The 23,648-nt window shown below is 50.2% G+C and overlaps 1 protein-coding gene across 1 annotated transcript; it reads left to right on the top strand.

The window, feature by feature from the left end:
- The first annotated feature begins 1,449 nt into the window (after positions 1-1,449).
- Positions 1,450-23,605, top strand: Edn3 (endothelin 3). The gene is made up of 5 exons (XM_027946452.2): positions 1,450-1,567; positions 2,070-2,352; positions 18,517-18,693; positions 19,695-19,772; positions 22,043-23,605. Exons 1-5 carry the CDS (start codon positions 1,507-1,509, stop codon positions 22,077-22,079), a joined length of 636 nt encoding a protein of 211 aa, XP_027802253.1. The 5' UTR covers positions 1,450-1,506; the 3' UTR covers positions 22,080-23,605.
- Positions 23,606-23,648: the final 43 nt, after the last annotated feature.

Here is a 23,648-nt window from a genome sequence, read left to right as displayed (position 1 = left end):
CTCTGTGGCTTCAAGGTGATGGCCAACAATTTACCACAGAGTTGGAGGAGGGAGCAGCCCAGGGGCTGAGCCTTCCTCCCCACAGCCCACCAGGTAGATCAGCCATGGCAGAACTGGCTAAGTTCTTCTTAGGGAAATTAATTTGCTTACATCAACAAGTTCACTCCAGCTGAGTGTTAGCCACCCCCATTATGGCATATTGTTGTCCTCATCCAAATGAACAAATCCTCAGTTGGAGTTCTTCAATGCTGGGACTCCAATTTTCTCACCTGTTCCCAGTGGCTGGCTTTGGCTGTCGGCTGCCAGGCTGTTTCTCTCCGTGCAGGTTGCTCCGTGGAGTCTCTCTGGAGGGCTGGTTTGGCTTCCTCATGGCCTGATACAGAGCTCAGAGTCAGTGTGTGGAGGCAACAGCCAGCTGGGTAGAATTCATAGTGCCTTCTAGGACTTGCCTTAGGTTACCTCTTCTGGGTTAGAGCTTTTAGAAGCCGGTCACTGGGGCCAGTGGGTGAGCAGGGCTGATATTCAACTCCACTGGTTATCAGAGGAGGGTCAAAAGATTTGCAACCGCAGGTGCCCTAGAAATGAGAGGCCCTGGGGTCCCTGATGTGAGTACTGCGATGGAGCTGGGGCGACCCTCTGGTAGTGGGCCTTGGCAGTTAGGAAGGAAGCAAGGGGCTTCCCTGGGCCACTCATGCTGGGTGGACATTTGCTGAATGAGGGAGCATGGCCTGTGCAGGGGTGGTGAGCAGTGCAGCTCCCTGGGACCACGAACCGCTACCTAACCGCGAGTCTTTGACCACAGCCCCACCTACCACTCTGAAGTGTAGGGTGCCAGCTGCGGTGACTCGGTGCCCATGAGTCACGAGTGTAAAGTACACCCAGCCCCTTGGCAAGTCCACCCTGTGCAAGGGTAGGGTGTCATTAGGTGAACATTGAGAAATGTTTCCCTTAGACCCTGAGATAAAAGATAACACCCTTTATGCGCAGCCTTTTTATCATCTTATTGCTCTTGGGGTGGGGGGCTGCTATCTGGGGCTGCGGGTCTTGGGACAGCAAGCTGGCGGGGAGTGCGAGTACAAACTTATGCTCGCGGTGGCCTTCCGGCAGCTGTCCCGGCCCCCACCCCACCCACCGGATCGCGCCCCGCCCCCGCCCCTCTCTGATTTGGGTGCGTCTAGGGCTGAGCTCCAAGCGGACTCCCCCAGTGCCTACGAGGCGACCCCCGGTGCGCCCCGGGTTCAAAGGCCCCTCGCCGCAGCTCCAGCCCCCTCCGGGGGGCGGGGAGGCGAAAGGGGTGGTGCGGAGCCAGAAAAGCCCGAGCCCACAGCCTCCAGCCCTGCGCAGGGATGGGCAGCGCACTCTGAAAGTTCGTGACCGCAGCAGCCAACTGTTGGCCGGAGCCTGGGACGCAGACAGTGATCCGCCCAACTTGAAAGCGGTGCCCAGCCCCAGTACCCTTTCTCGGCCTCAGGCGGCCCTCCTCCAGGCAAGGTGCTTCGGTGCCTGATGGGGTTCATGGAGCCCGGGCTGTGGCTCCTTTTCGGGCTCACAGTGACCTCAGCCACAGGTAAGCAGGCGGGGCTGCGCGCCTCTCCTGGCGCGAGCGCACACAATAGGAGCAGGGCGGGGGTGGGGGGTGGGGGAGTAGGGGGTTCTGTGTTGCAGAGAGCTAACTGCATCCCTGGAGGTGATTGGGAGCAAGCAGGCTGGAGGGCAGAAGCGGCAAGCAAGGACTACTCCACAGGCTCCGGAGAATTAGTCAATTTTTCATGAAGTTGGGAACTTTTCAGAAAGTTTGCAAACTAATCAGACACTGTACAAAACGTTTGCAAAGTTTTCAGAAAGTGTAAAATGCGTGCAAGTTTTCAACCAGTGTAAATAGCTTGCAGATTTTGCAGAGTGAAAATAGCTTGCAAGTTTTTCATTATGCACTAACTTGCAAACTTTTCAGGAACTGTGCACATAGCTTTGCAAACTTTTCAGAACTTTTCGTGTAGCTTGGAGACCAGAGAAAGTGCAACTAACCTCTGTACCTGTAGCTCAGGAGCCCCTCAATCTGCCTCCTGCAGGATTCACTCCTTGCCTTCAGCCTGGGGGCTCTGGCAGGACTGGTGTGCCCCAGCTGCCCCCTGCAACCAGATCTGAGGGTGACTGTGAAGAGACTGTGGCTGACCCTGGTGAAGGGACAAATCCTGGAAGTCCTGGGCAGAAGCAGGGGCCCGGTTGGTCTGGAGAACAGGCAGAGGGTGGCCCTGTGCACCACCGCCCCCGGCGCTGCACGTGCTTCACCTACAAGGACAAGGAGTGTGTCTACTATTGCCACCTGGACATCATCTGGATCAACACTCCAGAGTGAGTTGCCCTGAGGTGGGGGAGCACAGTCTGGCCCAGCTCACATTGCACATCCCTAGGAGGACCTGTCTCACCACAGTCTAGCCCCAGAGGCTGCCCTGGCACAGTCCTAAGCTCCTCCTGAGATCCCTTGCCAGCCCAGGGCCTGTCTGTAGGTCAGACATCCTTTCTGAGGGTCTGGCCGGTAGAAACCTAATATTAGGTTTGTGATCCCATGGAAGGTCAGCATCTCTCCCCGGGGCAATGAGTGAGCCAAGGGGATTAGATACCTGAGAAGTCTCTCTGAACCAAAGAACCCCCTCAAAGTTTATTTCCTGCCTCAGGGGCTAAGGGGGCTTGTCCCTGCTCCTGAACCCACCAGGCTCCAAGGGGTTTAAAGTTCCTAGAGAGCTGCCTGATGCTCACTGGGGAGGGTGGGGGCGGGAGGGGGGGTGGCTTGGAAGAACCTGCCCCTCCAGGTAGAATGGGTTCCTCTCCTCCCCTGCCCTCCTGGATGCCAAGGGAGGCTGGATGCAGCACTACCGACTTCTGGGCCATGGGTCTTTCACAGGTTGGCTCATGTCCCAGAGGGCCTCCTTTTCTCAGTCTTGAAGAACTCTTAGCTAGCACCCAGCAGGGTGGGACCACCCTACAGGGAGGTGCGCACTTCCCCAGGCAAAGGGAGGATTTGATGTCTCCCTCATTCTCTCACTGAACACAGCATTTGGAAGCCCCTGCTGTAGATACCATTATGCAAACAGTAGAAAGGGCTTGACCTTGACTTTGCTCTGGCCACCACCTCCTGGATATGGCTCTCCGAATCTCTAGAATCTGGGCCTTGGACTAGATGCTGCTAAAGCCCATTCTCCTGGTGTTCTTGGGGTCTCAGGGGCTTTTTCTTGCACCCTGCTGGGGATTCCTGGCTGAGAACTTGGACATGGTTGTGAATACAGACCCTTGGCAACAACCATGACTTTGCACTAAGTTTGAAGGCATCTCCATTCCTGTGCCTCATGGTTTCCTTTATTCCCAAGCCTATTAGCCCTGAAGCCCTCTAGGTGGTATTTTGAGGGGCTCACTTACCCACCTGGACACTTCAAGGATGGAGTGCAAGTGTGGGTAATCTTGAGTATTCCAGTAGCATTCAACCAAGTAACAAGTCTTCTAGCCCCATCCAGGTAGGCCTGAGAATCACCCCACTAAGCCAGAATGGCAGGTAGGGCTGGCTCCATTGGTGAGCTACCTGGATGCTGGCACAGGCCAGAGCTTAGAAGGGCCCCTCCCCAACTGAGGCTCTGCTGTGGCTCTCACAATGTTCTCCATCCTTTTGGACCAAGGGATGCACATTGGCCTTTGATTCTGATTCTCACAGATTCTGTGACTGATAAGCTGATGCAGCTGAGAGCATGATTCACTTGTCTGGCTATGTCTGCTGAGGTTCCTGTACGAATTGGACCATCAGCCCACAATAGGGAGATGGGAGGATAACAGAGATGCGTGTCTAGCTGTCATCGATCACCTTCTATTCTCAGACAGTATCAGGGTCCCCTTTTCTTAGAGCCTCCATAACCCTGACACTTGTCTTTTCTGATTCTTATCTGATTGGTGTCATGGTCCAACCGGATTAGCTTCACAGAATCAAAAGCACTGAGTGGTGGGTGGTGGGACTGAGTCCTGGTTTGGCTGGAATCCCAAACCATGAATCTAGAAGGAGAAAGAAGAAAGTCAGTAGAGAGAGAGAGAGAGAGAGAGACAGAGCAGGGGAGAGCACTTGGAGCCCACATAGTTCTTTCCCGTTGTCTAAGTCCAATTCCTTGAGCACATTTGAGAGGCTCCATAAACACCTCATGCTGTTAGAAATCCTGTCTCAGAATTTCAAATTGTCTTGTAAGACAGGCAACTTGGTAACTTTTTCCCCAAGTTTGATTTACCTCTTCTCTGCTCCCCTTCCTCTGATTCATTCTAAACATCGGGAGAGAGGGTTACAGCCAGTGTCCTCGTGTCCCGTGAGCTGTCCAGAAAACAAAATGACAGTAGCCAGACACAAGCACGCTTTGAAATGAGACAAAATGAAATGTTGGAGGGAAGATGTTCCTGTGGGCTTTCTTCCTCCTGCCTTTTCTTCTTTGCTTCTTCCCTCCCCACTCCCTTCTTGAAACCCCGTTGATGTGTAGATAGGTCCATTTGCTGTATCTCAGTCAAGACTGCAATTTGAGAAACCGGGCTCCAGTGATGGGGGTCATTGGCCTCGAGGGATGTTGAAGAATCTGAAAAATCACTGGAAGATGCTGAAAACAGGGGCCTACACTCAATGGGGTCTTTCCCAGAGTTGCTGTCCCAGTCCTGCCTCTCCAGGGTCCCCATCCCTCTTCCCAAGTAGACATCTGGGTCTCACCTTCCAGACTTCTCTGCCAGGATGTGGCCTGCCCCCCATCCCTGCAGCTGCTCTGGAGCCAGGAGGAGCCTTGACTCTTGGGCCTAACCAAGAGCCTCGAATGGTGGGTGCCTTTGCCTTTGGTGCCCTCGCTCCGGCCCCTTGGATTACATGGGATAGAGCTTAGTCCTGCTGTGTTTTTGGAGGACATTTGAGAGATCTTCAGAGAGGGATCATTCAATGAGTGTGGTCATCTGTGCCATCGAGGCCCTGAAGCCCTGGCAGGAGTGTGTTGAGAATTACCCATTCTGCATCTCCCTGTGGAGAGTTAACTCTAGGTTGGGCTCAGAGACTCTTGAGAATCTTCCAGACAAAAGAGCTGAGCCCCCCTGGTTCTCCTATTTCCTGCCATGGCCTGGGTGTGGTCAGCCCTTTCTGTCAGCACCCAGCATGATGCGGAACTCAGTTAATGCTGGCTGGCTTTGGCTGAGCCCTGCCCACCGCTGTTCTTTCTGCTTGCACTGCTGCTCTGGTTTTGGTCTACAGCACTCTCTCCCCCATGAGCTTTCCCCATCCAGGGCATGTGGCTCTGTTCAGAGAGCCTGCCTGTCGCTCAGTGGTGTATGGGAAAGTGTTTTTCTGGGATGCATTTCCTATAACTTCCATCATATTCTCCCCAATACCCGTGACCCCAAAGAAGAAGCAAATTTGTCCCTTGGCAACTGCACTTTGTGGCCCTACAGAGGCAGCTGAGATCACAGCTAAACAATGAGGACAGTGTCATTTTTATAAGATTTTGCTTGGCCATGTTAGAAACCCCAAGTCCCTACAATTCCCAAATAGTCCCTACCACGGCCTACAAAAATAAAACCAAAAATTTTAATTGGAGAAAAACACATAGCATCTTATAGTCATGGAGCATCTGTGAGAAATAAGATTATATGGGCAGAAGTGGTGAGCAAGACCATGTGCTTAGTGTGTGCTTCTGTCTGTGAGGCTGGCCTCTGTGAGTGTACTTGAAAGCATGAGCATCTTGCCAGGGAGCGCAGGACTGTATCAGGCAGGTCCTTCAGAAAGACAGAACTGACAAGATGTGTGTGTGTATGCACACACACACGGAGACAGAAAACTGCCCTATGTGGACAGGAGACAAGCAGTTCTGAATTCTGCAGGACAGAAGCTGGAAATTCTAGCAGGAGCTGATGGAACGGTGTTGGGATGAAAGGCAACCTGGAGGCAGAATTTGCTCTTCGGGGCCCCAGATCTTTGCTCTGAAGGCCTTCAACTGATTGGATGAGTCTCACCTACATGATGGAGGGTGATCTACTTTGCCTAATCTACTGATTTTAGTATTCATGATGTTTGAAAAAGACTTTCATGTGCCAGGCGTGATGGTACACACCTGTAATCCCAGTGGCTCAGAAGGCTTGTGGCAGGAGATTGTTGGTTCCAGCCAGCCTCAGCAACTTAGCAAGGTCCTAAGCAACTTGGCAAGACCCTGTCTCAAAATAAAATATACAAATGGCTGAGGATGTGGCTCAGTGGTTAAGTGCCCCAGGGTGCAATCCCCACTCTCAAAACAACAACAGCGACAACAAAAAACACAAAAAAGAAAAAGACGTTCACAGTAACATCTTGATTGGTGTTTTATCAAACACTGGACAACATAGCCTAGCCAAGTTGACACATAAAATTAACCATCATAGGGACATAGATCTTCACCATGCCCTATAGCAGCCAGCCCCTCTGAGCCTCTAAAGAGTAAAAGCCAGTCAATCAAATGATGACTGAGGTTCAGAACACCCAGCACAGAACCTGCTGTGTGCATTGAAGATAGGGGCCATCGGAGTCCCTCTGTGGACACACAAGGAAAGCACTGTGATGCTGTGATAGTGACCATGTTTTCCAAACAAAAATCTGAGCCACCTGACTGGCAAATAGGAATGCATTTGTGAAAAAAAGCAGGGCAGGGTGTTCAAAATCATGGCTTTGGTGGAAACATGGGATCTGTAACCTCCATTGCAGTCCTGACTCCAGTATCCAGGAGCTCTGCCCTTGAGACATGGCTGTGATGGTGGCCTTGGGGTGGGAGGTGCCATCAACTCTCTGCATCCCCTTTGTAAGATGCAGACACCAGTACAGCTATAGGACAGTGACCCTCAGGTCTCCTTGAGTTCTTTGGCCTGGTCATTCCCTCTAGGATGTCCAGCCCGGCTGCCCTAGGTGCTCTGAAGCGAGCCACATTTATTCAATCTGGCAGAAGTAACATTTGTTTTGCATTGGTTTCCTCCCCAAAGAAGTCAAGAGTAGAATAATAAAACTAATAATTAACAAAACATTTGGATTTACATTTTATGTATTTACCACAAAAAGGCAGCATCACCATAAATTCTAGCCTTGCCTTCTGTGTTCTTTGAAAAAGGCATTTTAACACACTTCCAAGAAATGACATTGCAAATTTTAGAACTTCTTAGTGGTGTGGGTGGACTGGGACCCCAGCATCTTGCACATTGGATCCCAATAAAAGTCATCCTGTCAGGCTGGGGTTGTGGCTCATGGTAGAGTGCTTGCCTAGCACTTGTGAGGCACTGGGTTCAATTCTTAGTGCTACATAAAAATAAATAAATAGAAAAAGGTATTGTGTTCATCTACGATTAATATATATATATATATTTTTTAATCATCCTGTCTTGTGTGCCAGGCCTGGTAGGATCACTGCAAGAGATGCAGCTCTTTGAAGCAGAGGGACAAGTCTTTGTGGCCATCACAGTTTTGGGAAAGTGTCATGAGTGATCTGATTCTGATAATAGTGGTGATGTGGGTGTTGAGCACACAACAGCGATCTTCAGGACAATCCTTTGGCAGTAGGCTGGTGTCTTGCCCAGTTTGCAAGGGGCTGAGTCCCTTGCCCACCGCTACAGAGCCTGAGCCTGGCAGTCTGACTCTGAGATCCAACCTCTCAGTGGCTCCTGCGGACCTTTCTCCAGCCTGGGCCTTGCTGCTGTCCTAGGTGATCCCCCCATCCATGCATGCATCATGTTTTTATGGGGTGCTTTGTTGGGGTAGCATTGGGCTGGGCTCTGGGACCAAGGATGGATCAAAGACACAGTCTTCCATCCTTGACCGCTTCCGGTGGTTTTTGTTCTTTGTGATAGTGATAGTTAATATATTTAGATGCATTTATATTTATAAATAATAGCATCATTTCTCCTTTGCAAGATTATCTTTATGGATCCGAGAGAGAAGGTGGTCTCAAGCCCAAGCCTTTGGTCCAACATGTGTCTTGAGGTGTATCCTGGAGATGCAGTGTTGACTGAGTTGTGTGACTCCCCTTATCTCAGCCTTCCTGGTGGCTCTCATGGATAAGAGTGTGCCTGTCCAGCAAACTGGGAAGCTGGTCCCAATGGCAAGATGCTGGGATACAGAGGGTGCTTGTCTGAGGGAGAAGTGGGAGGAGAGGAACTCAAGGCCTACCTGCTCCATTCCTGGGGTGGGATTTTACTTTTCATGACTGTTTCTCAGGCCCTAACCTGTGCTCTTGCTGCCTTGTGCTGTCCCTAATGCTGAGCAGGAATGGGAGATGAGTCTGCTCAAATCACACTGACCCTGACCCTTTGGTTCAAAGATTCATGGTGTTTAGAGAGAAGGGGGCCTTGGGCCCCTCATCCAGATTCTGGCAATGGGTGCAGACCCGTCGTCATGGGTCAGAGCATAGACTCTGGGTTCAGATCTGGTATGGAGTCCTAGGTCTGTCACTTAGGAGCCTCAGTCTCTCTGCCTGTATAGCAGGGGGATTGGTGGTCTCCTATGAGTGAAGGTATGATGGTGACACCATAAAGTACCCAGAGAGCGGTGAGCACAGTGCTTTCAATCTGGTCAACATTCAAGGTCTGCAAGATGCTGGCTATGACGATGCAGCACAACCCCAGGTGGCAGTGGCCCTCTGGGTCAAGCTGGTCCTCCTACCCATCCCATTCTGCACTTGGAGGGCACCAACGAGCAGAATATTCTCTCTCAAATGCTGCTGAAGCCAGCCTCAGAAGGCCACCCAGTCAGTCCTCTTGGAGTGCCCCAGAGCAAGCCTGTACCCTGTCATCATAGTCCTCCAGGCTACTCTGAGGCCTGGCACTCAGTGGAGTGGCATTCCATTAGCTTAAGCCTTGCAGACCCTGGAGAGGGCCACCTGGCTGCCTCTGTTGCTGATAAGAAGCCTGATAAAGGCACCTGAGGCCAAAGGTTGCTCCAGGTGGGATGGATCAGTCCTGCCATTCCCGCCCCTCCTCTGCAACTTCCTACTGCTTCTCTCTGGCCTTGATAAGTAATTGGAAGTTTGAGGAATGGGACATGGTATTCCCTGAGTTTACTGGTTCAGGCACCCCCTGCCAAATCCAGGGGGGTATGGGGAGTGAAGGGGTAATTCCAGGGTGTGCATCAGGCAGTGGAGACGACCTGAACAGTATTCTCTGTTTAAACTCCTGTGGGCACATCTTTGGAGGGGCTGTCCTGTCTTCTCACGTGGGGTGAGCCTAGCAGAGTAAATAGGGGGCTTCCATTTGCAGCTGAGAACCCCACGGGGTCCTGGGACCCTTATATCCTCTCTTGCCTATCGTTGCTTGAAGTGGGAGCCACAGCCAAGGAGTCACCAGGAAGTGTCCCCAGGAAATGCTGTGAACAGGGGGTTATGAGAAATGATTCTGTGATGCACTTTTGGAAGATGGTGTTGGCCTGAAGCCTGCCACACTAAGCCCAAGGTCCCGTCAGATGGTGAGTCTGCTCACTTTTGACTTTGCTGGTTAGTTTGTTCTCCTGTACCTATGTCTGTCTCCTCCTTGGAAATCTAGCACACTTCTGGATCTTGGTTTTTGAGTTCAAGTAGCATAGTTCTTAGAACATTTGATAGCAAGGTGCTTTAAAATGTGAGGGCCTTGGGGCTAAACTTCAGAGATTGTTGAAAAGGTCAGACCTCACAAGGTGACCCTTCTGTTGGATTCCCACAGATCGAAAGCTCCAGAGGGAGCATGAGATGTGTGAGAGCAAAGAGAGGCTTGACTGGAATGCAGCTGACCCCTACTTGAGGCAGGAAGGCAGTTTGCATTGAAGCAAGAGAGCTTGGTAGGAAAAGGTTGTGACCCTGCGTGACCCTGCCAGAGCGTTTGGATTTCTACTAGATGAAAGGGATTTTGCAGTTAGGAACTTGGCCTTAAATCTGAAGGCAGATGAAAGTCCCCTGACATCTCTGGTGTGGTTTATTCCTGCAAGAATTTAAAACAAAGGAAGTAGGGAGGCAAACAATGCTTCCCTTAAGGAGGCTCCGCAGCGTGGCTGCAACCACCTGGCTTCAAAATCCAGCTCTCCCTCCTGCGTGGACCTGCAGAGTCTCAGTACGTCCAGCCCATCTCAGACTCCAGGGGACAGGGGAATGCAGCAGCTCTGCTTCACATAAGGAAACGACCTGTTCTCATTCCATGTCACATTTTGGTGGAAAACAGAGTTTCTGAAGACGAGAAACACAGACACGCACACACAAAGGCCCAGGCACACATGCATATCTGAGCCCACATTTTTGCCCCCTTCGGGATAGAAATCAGTTGTACTTAGAAGAAAAATAAATGCAGAGGATGACTGGGGACAGTGGACAAGGGCCACACTGTGGAAGGAATGCTTGGTCTGACATAGTTTGGGGTGCTTCTACAGCCTGCTTGCCAGGAGCAAAAAGGCAGAGGGGGCATCTGGTTATGCCCTCTGTTGCCCTTGCTTGGAGACTTGAAGCCAAGTACTTCTACAGAACTCGGCATCTCTCTGGAGTGGAAGCAGAGGCCTGGATTTCTTTTTTGTTCTTCTCAGGAGACTCAGTGGGAGGCCCTAACACACAGTGACTCTGGAATATGGCAGCCTGATCCCCAGCCCAGTAAGTTAAAAACCAGAACAGATTTGCTTCATGAAAATTAGTAAGAATCATGCAGAGACAGAGGTGGCTCACCAGTAGACATGGGGATTTTGCCCCACAGCCTAGGAGGTGTGGCATAGCTTGGCCAAAAGTCAGAAGCACGTAATTGAGAAAGCAGAGGCCTGTGCATCTTTTCTGGATTTTTATTAATCTGCTCTCCATGGGTTTTGTAGTACCAAGAATAGGGATTGGTGAGCAAGGGACTCTCTGGGACAAACTCTCAGAAGTCCCCAAAGCCTCTTTGGGAAAATAAGAACACTCTAGTACAGTATTTCCAAAATTCCAAAAAGACTGCAAAGAATAATCTTCAGAATCTCAACATTTATAATAAGACCTTGAGCTTCACCCTAATCCTGACCCTGGCTTCTTGGAGAGAGAAGCTGCTGTATCGGAGTGGCCAAGACGGTCTTGCACACAATCAGACAGCAGAGGAGAATATCTTGCTCCCCTTCTGATGGCAAGAGCAAGTCTGAGCACCAAGACTTTTTATCCTGACCATGGAATCTCCTGACAACTCACCAGCCTGGCCTCTTTTGCTTCTTGCCTATTACTTATAGGGATATGTGATTGTGTCTGTATTTCTTTTTTATCCCTTTAAATACTCCGTCCTTACAAAAATACCTGCTCCCTGTTTTACCCCGTCTGTTTCCACTGCTGGCAGCTACTTTGAGGCCCATCTGTCTGCAGCTTTGCATAAAGTTATAATGAGCCTGGGCTGGCCAAGTGGGTGCTCATGTCTACATGCAACCTGGAACTCCTCAGGGTCACAGGGGGCTGGAGAGAGAAACTCGAGCCCAGCTTGTTGCTGCACTTGGATAGTGCAGATGGAGGAGCCAGCCAGACTGGAGGAGCCCTCTGATGGTTTTGTTTCTGCCTGTTGGAGTTTGTTTCTCTATTGCTTTTCCTTTGAGCTGTCACTCTTGGAGATGTCTCAGCACAAGACAAAACCAGGTGTTTTTCTGTTCTTTCCTTCTGCCCTTGGTGCTCCTCCAAACATTCCTTCATGTGTGTGCCCACACTCAGGAGGACTGTGTTCATTGAGCCTGAGGACTGTGAATTCTGTGGCTTTGGGGTTATTTTAGAGCCCAATCATATGGTAATTATCCAAAGAAGAGTGTAAACAGTTTGGGCAGGCCAAGCTGCCGTTCTCTTGCTGGAGTGAAGGTATAGGTCCTTCTGCAGTGGCGATGCTGGTGATGGTGAGGGTGGTTGGAATTCTCCAGGTGGAATTCAGAGCTGGGTGGAGCCCTTGAAGGACCCATCAACCCTGTCACCAGCCTACTCAGGACTTCCAGAGAGCAAGTCTTCAGTTTGGACAGGAGCTGGTGCTGCCTGCTGAGGGTGGTCTCTGTTTTTGCCCTGTGGTTCACCCATTGGTGGGGGTCTTCTCTGTTCATTGCTGGGTGCATGGGGTGGCACCAGTTATTACCAGACACAGTTCCTCCACTCCCAGGAGTCTAGAGACTGTGCTCCTTGCAGGAAAACTTTCGAATATGGGTCAATTGAGGGTGGAAAGGTAGAAATCCACTCAATCAGCCAAGAACTCCGAGATGGGATGGCCTAGAAATGGTGGCAAATTTAGACCCAAGTTTTTTCTTCACTTAACAGATATGTATTACTGAGATGCTGGGATGTTGCTGGGTGCCCACCATAAGCAGACATTTAGGTGCAGAGGCGAACAAGGCAGCACCAGTCCCGGATTCCAGCTGGACAAATCCCTGCACTGATGGCCCCAGAGGATGGTGCCAAGGCCGGGCCCCGCTGGGCCACACCCACGGCACACCCTGGAGGTTTTCCTGGAAGGAGCATGAGCTCTAAGTCACTCAGAGCGGAGGGACTGTGTTGGCAATGACTGGTACTGCCATTCACAGGAACGGTGGCCTTGAGCTCTAGGTCTGAAGTCTAAGGGCCAGTGTTCAACAGTCCCTTTGAAAACATATATGATTCTATTAACATTCCCAAATGGTCAAGTCCTGAATATTCCCAGAGTTTTTGAGGGGGTGAGGGGTGGAATGCCTTTTTGAAAAGTAATCCCTTGACCCACAGCACGTTGCTCACAGCTTCCAAGATTTCAGAATATTCTAGAATTCTTGGCTCCTTCCGAGGCTGTGGGAGATAGACTCTCCCCTTTGGGGGTGGCCGGGTGAGCACTGGCTTCTTCCACCTTCAGCTGTGAGGGTTTCTGTGGTGGAAGTAAAGCTGTGGACAGCCAGCATGCCACCCTGATGCGCGACCCTGCATGTGTGCCTTCTGCCTGTACACTGAGGCCACCAAGGAGCTGGTTTCCTGGCCCGGTTCCTTTCCTGGAAGTTGGAGGGGGGCCTGATGCCTCACAGAAGGCCTGGCTCAGAGAACACAAGCATTTGATGAGGGGAAAGGAGTGGGCTCGGTGGAGGACAGGACGTCTGAGGTGGCCCACCAAGGCTCTGGGAGCTGGACTCAGTGCCTCTTGGGATGGAGGACAGCCTGAGCCCTAGTGGACATTTCACAGTGGGCACATTTCACAGTGGAAGGAGAGGGCTGCAGCCAGCTTGGCTTGCTGGGTTTTGACTCTGTACGTGCCCTTTTTTTTTTGGTATTGTTTTCAGTAAAGAAAATCTCTGCAGACCTGAGACCATGGTTGCCTTCTCATGAACGTGGGGTCCAGAGGCAGTTAGAGCTCACTGGTCACAAGCAACAGACACCTCATCTGGCTAGTAATACATGAAAAAGGCTTAATGGAAAGATACAGGATGCCCTCAGATTGGAAGGAAGAAGCTCAGGCCCAAGGAGGAGGGGTCCTGGGACAGGACAAGGGGCTTTAAGGGTTCAATCCAATGGACGAAGCTGAGTGGGGCCGCCTGGCAAATAGTAATTTGAGTGTTTTCTGACCTTGAGTCTCTTTATTCAGGAATCTTGGGAGAGAAGGTCTGACTGGCCCAGCTTCGTCACCTGACCAGTCCTCAGGTGGTATTAGTGAGGGAATGAGGCAAGTTGGTGGTCAGTCTCAGGGACCTCACACAATGGGGTCTTCTTCCCAAAAGAAGAATGGGAGGCTGGATTCTAAGAGACGAAAATAACCAACATTGGCCTCAGCTGTAGAGAAGCCCTACTGTAAGTCTTTAAGAGCGGGGTCTTTAGCTCCTGAGCATTTTCTGACCCCCAGGCATTCAGAGTAGGTGGGCACAGGGATCACAGGGCTGTGATTAAGCATCCACTGGCACTGACTGGTGATGTTTCAGAGGTGGTGAATGAAGGTGACAGACACAGTCCTCCTTGCCCAGAAGGACTGAACTTGGGGAAGTTGGTGAGTGGTGTCTTCTAAGGAAGAACATTGATGAAATCTGCATTCAGGCATGGTTAGAAAGCATATTAGGATCTCTGAGTTGCTTCTCCAGGGGGTGGTGGGAGCTGGTGTCCAGTGACCTTGGTGCCTGGCAGCTGGAGTTTCTTCCTGACTATCTGCCCCTGGCCAGTCAGTGGTACCTGCATTCTGCACACAGTGGCTCCTTATCACCTTGATTTTCCACTTAATAAGGAAAAATGTGCATCAGAATAGGCAGATCATCAACCTGACCCGCATCTGAGTGTGAGGAGAATGTGCCCCACCTGCTGCAGAGACAGTTGGCCAGAACTTGGGCTTTTTAAATTAAAACTGCAATAACTGCATTTATAAAGAGAGGAGTAGCAATCTTGTCAACAGATCCTGTCACCTGTCTGACTTGCTTATGTGGTTGTTAACCGAGATGCCCATGAGGACTAGACACATGACAAAATGAGTAGGGGAGGACTGGAATAATCCATCAGGAGAGGTAGGGACAGGGACAGAATGGGGTCTTGCGTCAGTGGGCTCCAGGCGATTGCTGATGTGTTGGGATCTGGAGCTGGGTTCAGCATGGCTTCCGGTTATTCAAGATAAGTTAGAAAATGGTTGACTGAAGCTGAGAAAATGCTAGCTTTCTAGGCTGTGTATGGGACAGAGCTGTGTGTGCACAGGGCCCTGGTCTGTCTGGTTCATGGTGATGTTCACCAGGACTACTCCAGTGAGCATGCTGAAACTTTCAGCAGATATTTGTTAAATTCCATTTAATGACAGTGGAAATAAATGGAAACTGGCTTCTTTGAGAGGAATGACAGTTGGATACACTTTGTTAAGAATTTAAACCCCTTGCTACTTCCTACCTGGCCTTTGTGAACACCTGTGTCTGTTCTGAGAACTCCAAGCACAGCAGCCAGTGTCCTGATCAGAGAGATGGAGATCGATAAGTCCTTTAGGAAAGAACAACACAGAGCTTACGAACAGAAAATGTTTTTGAAAAAGTCAGTTTGCTTATTTAAAAACTTCTTGTAGAGACAAAGTGCTTTCCCTGTGCTACAGATGAAAGATGAATATGGGAGTTTAATAGCATTTGTATGTGATGTTTGGGGAAACTTGGCAAGTGAGGAGCACTGTGATTAATCACTCTGAAACCACCACTAATCAAATAATGAATGTTCCAAGCACATAAGCGGAGGGATAGTGTTGCACAAATACACAGGGCACTAGACATTGAATGCATGGGTGCACTGAGGGCCGGTAGTGTTTTCATTATGTCATCTCCTTACGTTTTTTATGGAGCTCTGTGTTATATCAGAAGCATTAATGGATAGAAGAGCTGCCTATCTCTTTAAAGAATTGTATTCTAAACCCCGTTGCAAACAGCAGGCTAACTTAGCTGGGTAGAGATGCTGGTCCCAAGATCTCAGCCAGTTTACCTTCATCTTCATAGTTCCACCATTAGATCTTCCCTGTTCCCTGTTCAGGAAATGGTGACAAATGGCAGCTCTCTACCTGAAAGGTGAGTGCATTAGACAGGCAGTGGTGAGTGACGAACCTGCCAGAAGGAGGTGTGGCAGAGAATGACCTTGCTGTGCCTTATGGCCTTTGGTTCCTTACTATCCTTCTTTATTACTTAGTCACACATCTCAAACACAGGCCTGGTAGATGGAATTTTTCTGCTTGATGAAACTCATGATTTCCCAGGCCAAATAAATAACTATAATCCCTAACTTTCATGCACTGTCAAGCCTTTACTAAGTATTTTTCATGTAGTATCTCATTTCATTTGTCCAATAATCCTTTTATGAATCAGGGAACTGTTGAGAGGGTGGAGTGATCATCACCTAAGTGCTTTACAACTTAATAATGGAATTACCAGGTAATCTCTCTGCACTCTGTGTACCTTGCATGTACCTGTACATACTGGCTTGACATTTTTCTTCTGTTTTCATACCCCAGTAGCATGTGAATTCCTGGAGACACAGACACAAGTGTGCCTTTCACACTGAAAATAACACTATGTGTGCAGTTGTTACTTAACAGATGGTGGAGATACTTTGTAATGATGTTTATGGTTATTGAACTCATTCAGGTGGAAAGAATCCAGTCTTGCCCAGACTAGAGCTGTGCCACAATTGGCTACCAGTTGCTCATTCAATAGTTTTTATTTGCCCAACCTTGTGGTAGGTCCCTGGCTGGCATAAAAGAAGTAAAAAACCTGCCTTGCCTTCTGGAGGAACTGGTAAGCAACTCTTAGACCTGGTTAAGGAACATTCCTGACCTGGTTCTCTGAGTTACAGGGCCACCTGGGACCCTCCTTTGGACACACATCCCCCATCTCATTGCAGAGAATCTGTGGGACCGAAAGCCATATACCCCTTCTTCCAGACCATGTCCCCAAGCCCATTTCTGGGGTCTGCACAGGTATTTTCTAGGTTCTGACAGGACAGAACAGGGCTCAGGTCCACATTCCTATGCCCATGGGGGTGGTCAAGTAGCAGCTGCCTACAGGGTAGAGCATGGACAGAGCTTGGGGTACAGCCTGGGGTGTCTGTGTGGGAGTAGGTTGGGCTCTCTTGGTTTGGGGTGGAGTAGGAGGAAAGAAAAGCTGCCAGATCTCCTTGGGCTGCTGTATTTTAGCATGGGATCCAAGGAGTCCCCAAATTTTAAATCAAGGCTGGACTTCCAAGGTGTTTTACAGCCACATTTGTCTAGGTCAGGGGATAGAACTCTCATTTAATAGCTTATCTGTGGATGGATGGGAGATGGGCCTCCATTTTGAACTCATGTTCTAAACTTCAAGTGTTTGCTCTGGTGGGCCCCACTGAGATCTGGCCATCTCCTAAGAGCCTCCCAGATCGTGGGGAGGGGGCGGTGCTTCCCTGTAAACGTTCTTTGAAATTGCCAGGGTGTTTGCTCAGTAGAGCTTCGCCTAGGCTGCTGGGAAGTGCTAAGCACATCTCTATTAACAAACACCGCGTTGCTTTGTTTCCTTCCTTAAAACACTTCAGAGTGTTCTGCAGCCGCCAATGCATAATCAGCTGACAGCAATTTCAAAATTGCAGGTCTCGCTGTTGATGGGAAAATGGGAGCGTTGTTATTCCTCGTGTGCCGTTTTCACCAAGAAATGGGGGTCTGGATTTAATGTCAACACTTAGAGATTTAATGTGGTCCTGTTACTGGAAAAACATACCTTCAACCAGATCTGGACTCATGACAATGGCCACGTTGTTGTTTTCCTCCCCTCTGCACTTTTTACATTTCTGAGAAGAACAGGATTTGAGAGAAGGTTCAGCGCGTCTGGACCCTGCCCTCCTCTGCTCAACAGCTGGGTGGCCTCGGTCAGCAGGGAGCCGCTGCTCTGCTATTTCTCAAGGCACTTGGGTGGGAAGGAGTTGGGGTGAGAACAGAAAAAGAATAGGGCTGGCGGAAGCCTCAGCCCTGGTCTCCAGCCTGCTCTGAGCATCTGGTCACAGTGGGGCAGCCTTGCTGTTTGGCCTCCTACCCTAAAAAGGCTCCATGGCCTGCGTTTTTAATAAAAAGAAATCCAATTAGGTTTCACTTTGAATATGCAAGGAGGATGTCAGGTGACCCTTTGAGAAACCAAGGTGGCTGCCCTTTGGGGACAGGCAGGAAAACCAAGACTCCTTGGAAAAGAGGCTTTGGCCACATTTGTTTCTTTGAGTCCCTGGTAGCTTGCCCCTGACCGTGGCCCATGGTGCTGATGAATTGCACACATGTCTGAACTTCCCCCCGCTCAGCTGGAAGGCTTCTTTCTTCTCTAGGGGTGACGGTTTGGGTACACTGAACTCCAGAACCAGATTTAAATCTTTGTGGCTCTGAACGCCACCCCCTCATAAAGCTGACCCTGGACAGAAGTGGTTGACAATTCCAGACGTCTTTGCTTCACAGTGAGACTCTGCCAAGGCCAGTTCCACCCTCAGCCGCCCTGTCAAGGCCATGGCAGTGCCTCTCAGAAGGCAGGGAGCAGCCCTTCTGATGTTTGTCTCTCTGAGGACGAGTGTTCAGAGGCCAGGCTGTTCTTGTTCCTTTGTGGCCTGCTGTGCACACAGGAGAAGTCATCAGTAGCTCGGCCACCAGGGGTGGCCCTGGGCAGCCACCAGGGCCTTACAGGTATGGAGATCTTACATTGGCTGGTGCCCAAGCCCAGCAGCAGGTGAAGGGCGCAGATGGGGACCAATACGTGGCTCAACCCCAAAGTCAGGCACAGAAGAAGAGCCTGCAGGCGGGGAGCGCAAGCGTCTTAATCACTTCTCAGTCTTCCAGGCGAAGCTTCCAGAGGTGGGGAGCAGAACACCTGCATGTTTGGTCTGGAAAGGACTGAAACCCCTCCATGAGGCCTCCTGCTCTCCCATGTGCCCGAGCCCTCCAGGGGCTGGGCTGCTGAGACCATTGACCTTCCCTGGTCCTCTTGACTTTCTGTCCCCTTGGCCCTTCTTCCTGGGGGTTGGGACGGCCCAGAAGTTTCCCACCAGTAGGCCGCAGCTCATGCCCCACACCAGGGACCCCTGGCACACTCTCCTGACCCTCCTCTGTGCTTTGCAGACGAACTGTGCCCTATGGACTGTCCAACTACAGGGGAAGCTTCCGGGGCAAGAGATCCTTGGGATTGTCCCCAGGGAGTGTGCAGCCCTCGCTGGGGATACATTCACGCTGTGCTTGTGTGGGGATAGATGACAAGGCCTGCCTACGCTTCTGCACACAAACCCTGGACGTCAGCAGGTATGACTCCCTCCAGTAGCGCTCATTCCCAGGTGCACGTCACTGAGGGATGAGGCCAAGCCAGGGGCTTCCTGAAGGTAGGTTGACTCAGCCCTGGCTGCTGTGGTCCTGGGACCAGGGAAAGAAGAGACTGAGTCCAGAGGCTGTGGGCACTCAGCTTCCAAAGGGCGGGTGGTGTGGCTTCCTCAGCACTCAGTGCCCTGGAGAACCAGGCCCTCAGGCCAGGGCTCAGTTGTCTGTCTTCTGGCCTGAGCAGCACTTTAGACAAATCAGAATAATTTTTCAACATAAAAGGTGGAAGAATTGACTGCCTGGCCCTGCATAGTTTTAGCTTCCTCGCAAACAGCACGCGTGGCCTCAGGTCTCACTGCTCCACTTTCCAAGGGGTGTGAAGGATTCATTTGCCTGGGTTACATGTTCGTTGTCTGGAGGCCCTTGAATTCGAGACCCTGTGGTCTGCTCTATCCTCTTAGAAAAGCTCGTGCATTCATTCTAATAGAGTCAGTGAGCAGACCCCAGACTCTACCCAGGTATTCATGAAACAGTTGCTCCTGTTAACAGTCTTTACTACCGTTTCTCTTCACTTTGGGCCAAGACTCAACCCAGCTGCACATAGCAGCCCTTCAACAACCCTGCCCATAACTAGTGAGGGGTGTTGTGACTTATGTAAAAGCAGCCTGAACAGGGTGCCCCCAGGGCAGGGCAGGCACCAAAGCAGTGGGATCCCAGGATCTGCTCTCCAGAAAGCTTGATGTTGACTCCATTTCCTTCCCTTTTCTGTGTTTTTGAACATCTGATGAGTAGCAGGGCTGAGTGGATGCTGTACTTGGTTAGGCATCAGCCCATGAAGCTCTCAGCCTCCAGAAATCATGCCTGAGATATGCTCCTTGGGGCACATGCTAAGGGCTTGTTGGCAGGAAGAGGAGGTCATCATTTGACACGAAGAAATCAGTCACTTGGAAATTCAGGTTGATTCATTCAAACCAGCCTTCTCCCCACAGAAATTCCAGGACAGCAGAAAACCCAGACGAAGAAGAGAAAGAGAGGGCCAGAGGGGCCCGCGGAGGCCTGCGTCAAAGGTGAAGATGGGGGTGCGGCCCTTCATGGAGGAGAGGGTGTGTTGGGGGGTGGCCAGTGGGACCCCAGAACTTGGGGTGAGGGCTCTATCCACAGACTGCTTCAAACAGTGCAGCCAATCTAGCAGGTTCCAGAGAAGGGTGAAGGACGATAAGAAAGATAAGATTCATGGACTCAGATTTGAAGATAAAGCTGGGATCAGGTGGAGTGCTGCTCTCTGATGGAGAAGCAGGTCTAAAGAATTACACCAGCAACCTTTATTTATCTATGTCTCATTAATCAAATTAAAGACTCTGCAAGCATTATTCTTTGTATTCATGAAAGTTACAGAGTTAGCAACATTATGCACTTATTCTACATTTGCAATGTGCAATGTTAGGAGCTTTGTGTAGCTCTCAAGAAAGTCCATTGTTACTGTTATGCAGGCAGGTTCAGAAGCAGCAGAGCTGATGAAACATTGTGGTTATCTAGCAAGAAAGTTCCTTTATTCCCAGGAGCTGAGTGTCTGAGATCAAGGTCAAGGCTGATAAGACTCTAGCACAGTGCCTCCTCATGGAGGACATTACCATAGCAGCTAGGCATCCTGTACCTTTGCATACAAACTTTCCCAGGCACCAAGTATGTCAGAGCCAGGAGGTCATCAGAGATCCCAATCTCAGACACTGCTCTTCCATTCTGTGGCATCACTCTAATTCCATTCTGTGGCATCACTCTCCACAAGAGACAACAGTGATTTTCCGCTGGTGAACTCTGGGGGCGGGCAGTCTGAAGCTGTGGACAGTCATTGTCCTTCAGGACCTTGGCTGCCTGTAGTCTTAAGAGCCAGCCTCTGCATCCCTCTCAGCTCCAGGGCAGTGATGTCCGGTGTGGGTTTTATTGGGCCTGAGAAAGTCAGCTGATCCTCAGGGATCCTGCAGGCTGGCCTGCTCAGGCCAGTGTCTCCCTCTGCTTTTATAGCAGCACGACTCCCCCCACCCCACCTCCAAAAAGCACGTCTCCTTTGCAGCAGCTGATCCTGGACAAAAGTAAAGTTCAGCTTGGCAGCAGCTCCAGATTCCCTAGTTCATTTTATTATTATTTTTTAGCTTGCTTGTCTTTTTTGTGTGAGAAATCCTGAGGGTTTCCTGCAGCCAGACCGGGTTTATTTGTCATTCTATCAATCAGAAATCATTATTAATGACTTGCCTGCACATCTGCAATGGATGGTAATTTATGTTCATAATGATAGCCTGGAGGTGGCTTCGGTGCCTACGGGGACTGATCAAGGGAAGTCAAGCCATGCTCAGGATACAGGAGACTCTCTAAATTGGTGGCAGATCACTTTCAGGGGCCCGGAGAGGGATCTGTCAGCATCCATAATAAAAATGGTGAGGGAGGAGGGGGGCGGAGGTGGTGGGGAGTCCCAGAAGAGTGAGTCAGACCCCAGCAGGCTCCCACTTGGCCTCTTTGTTCTTTATCCTGTCTCTCCCCCCGACCCCAAACCAAAACTTCTCTCTGTGGGGATGAGTGTGATTAAAATCACCCACCCGTGAAACCATGTATTCATTCACTCTTGCCTTCATTCTGCAAAGGTTTGTTGAGCACCTGCTGCAGGATGGGCACTGTTCTAGATGTGGGGGACATAGCAAGGGGACCAAGGAGAGGGACTTCTTTAAGAAACTCAGATGTAGCAGGGAGTGCAGGTGAGAGGAGGGGTTGGAGAGTCAGCAGGGATAGGAGGTGTTGGGGCAGCTGCAAGTTATGGTTGATGGACAGGCACATGATCACCGACCAGGTGACTTGGGAACAGAAGGAAGTGAGGGGTGAGCCACAGGGCTGAGTGAGGGAGCTATGTTTTGGGCAGAGGGAATAGGAAGTGCAAAGGCCCAACAGACAGCCAATAAGGGAGCCCTGTAAGAAGCTTTCCTTGGGAAGAAAGGCAGTTACCAAGCCAAAGTCCTGTATTCTTGCAAGATTTGAGTTGGTGACGTTTATATCCATTCTCAGAGTAGTAGCTTCTACCATCCTCATCTGGTGATCAGCCCAGATGGGACCAGGCCATAGGACCAGGCTACGGGAGGGCTCCTTGCAGCCAACCTGTGGTACTATTCCCTCCACACCTTCCCACTCAGATTGCAGGCTGTGAAATGCCAATAAGCTCTGGTGAGGGGGGTGGTTCATGCCAGGGAACAGCTGGAGACGGGCAGGAGGAAGTTACCTTTTCCAGCTTGAGAAAGCCCTTATTCTTTAGTAATACACCTCTGTTTTCTTTTTCCCCCTTTGCTCACGATAGGTTGAAGTCCAGGACAGACACAACACAGAGCCCTTAGGTGGCCGCCACGGATGCTTGCTCTCCGCGTGGACTTCCTCCCTGCCTTCCCTGCCTGCTCACTATATCATCCTGTAAGGAGCCGTTGCTCTCCACAGTTAACATTTCCACCTCTTTAGGGACAAGGGGTGAATTTGTCTGGGGCAGAAAACCCACCCAAAGAGTCCCCAGTTGACAATACACCCTTACTCCAAGAATGCCCCAATCCAAGTGACCCCAGTTTCCCTAATGGGTAAAATGATCCCAGATGTGCCTGGGCCCAGACACCCTCAGCTCTTGTTTCAGGCAGGAAATTGTTTTTGGAGAGGCATGGCAAGCTGGAAAGTCACTCACTGGCTTTTGACATGACTCCTCTTGGAGAGTAAGTGGATGCCAGGCAGGCTCTTTGCAAATGTAAACATGTGTCCATCTTGTAGTAGATGTGCAAGGCCGGTGTGGCCAGGGCATGTCAACCTCTGAAGGCTGCAGGCTGAATTAGGAGGCGAGGAGTTGGGGTGAGCCTGGGCCAGAGGTACACAGTAGTTTGAAGCCTGTAGGACTGAGACAGAAATTTTTAGCCGTGCTTGGTACCCATCAAAGTATGTATCAAGAAAGAAAGAAAGGAAGGAAGGAAGAAAAAAAGGAACTCTGATGTTTGTGAGAAGAAAAGGAGAAATTGACGTCTGATGGTTTTGAACTCTGGGCTCCACAGAGCTCATTCTTGGTCCATAGGCTGGACGTCATGTCCCTTTTAGACACTAGGCCCATAGCGGCAGAGTTCTCCAGCTTGGTTTGCAAGAAGCTGGCTGTGGAGTCAGTCCCAGCTCCAGGTTATTAGGAGGAGTATTTGCTTTCATGCATAAATGTGGATCTTTGGAGAGTGGCTTCAAAATAAGCCATGAACACAAACTGCAAATTATGTAAATTCCTATTTATCTATATAATTGGCAACAACTGGGAATTGTAATGCCTGGTGGTTCAAGATCTCTGCAGCTGCACCCTCTCTGCTGTGCTGGGCTCACAGTGAGAGAGGGGCTGTGACTTGGCCACGAAAAGCTGTCTACTTGGGCAGGTGGGGAGGGTATCACTCCCAATGGGCCGTAGAACAAGGAGAAGCTACCTGTGAGTAGGGGCAAGGGCACCTTCCAGGGAAGTTCAGATGTCTCATGGTGGAGTGCTGGCCTTGTCTGGACACGAGACTCTGGGGGAGCCTCCATCTATCCCTTATTCTAGGAGTAAGGTGCGTATCCATCATGAGAGAGTGCAGGAGACCAACTTACTGGAGGAATTCTGTACAGTTTAAGAGAAACAATTATTTATTGGGGAACTATTCTCTCCTCCAGCTCTTTTATGGGATCTGTTAAAAGTAAAGTCACTGTACATATATAGATTTTCAATTGTGTTCTGAATCCAAACTCATATTCCTTAGAGCTTGAATTACGTTTTTAAGTGTGCATGTGCTGTCTGGCACTGTACAAGATGGTATCTGGGAGAAGAATTCACTCATCGTACGAACACTCAGTAAATACTAACTGTCAAATGCATAATAAAAACCTAAAAGTTTGCTCTGATTTGTGGGTTTTTCCTTACT

This window comes from Marmota flaviventris, chromosome 2 (genome assembly GCF_047511675.1).
Source record: "Marmota flaviventris isolate mMarFla1 chromosome 2, mMarFla1.hap1, whole genome shotgun sequence".
Taxonomy (NCBI): Eukaryota; Metazoa; Chordata; class Mammalia; order Rodentia; family Sciuridae; genus Marmota; species Marmota flaviventris.
The sequence above is the reverse complement of the archived record's forward strand: the minus strand, read 5'-3'. Positions and strand labels throughout refer to the sequence as shown.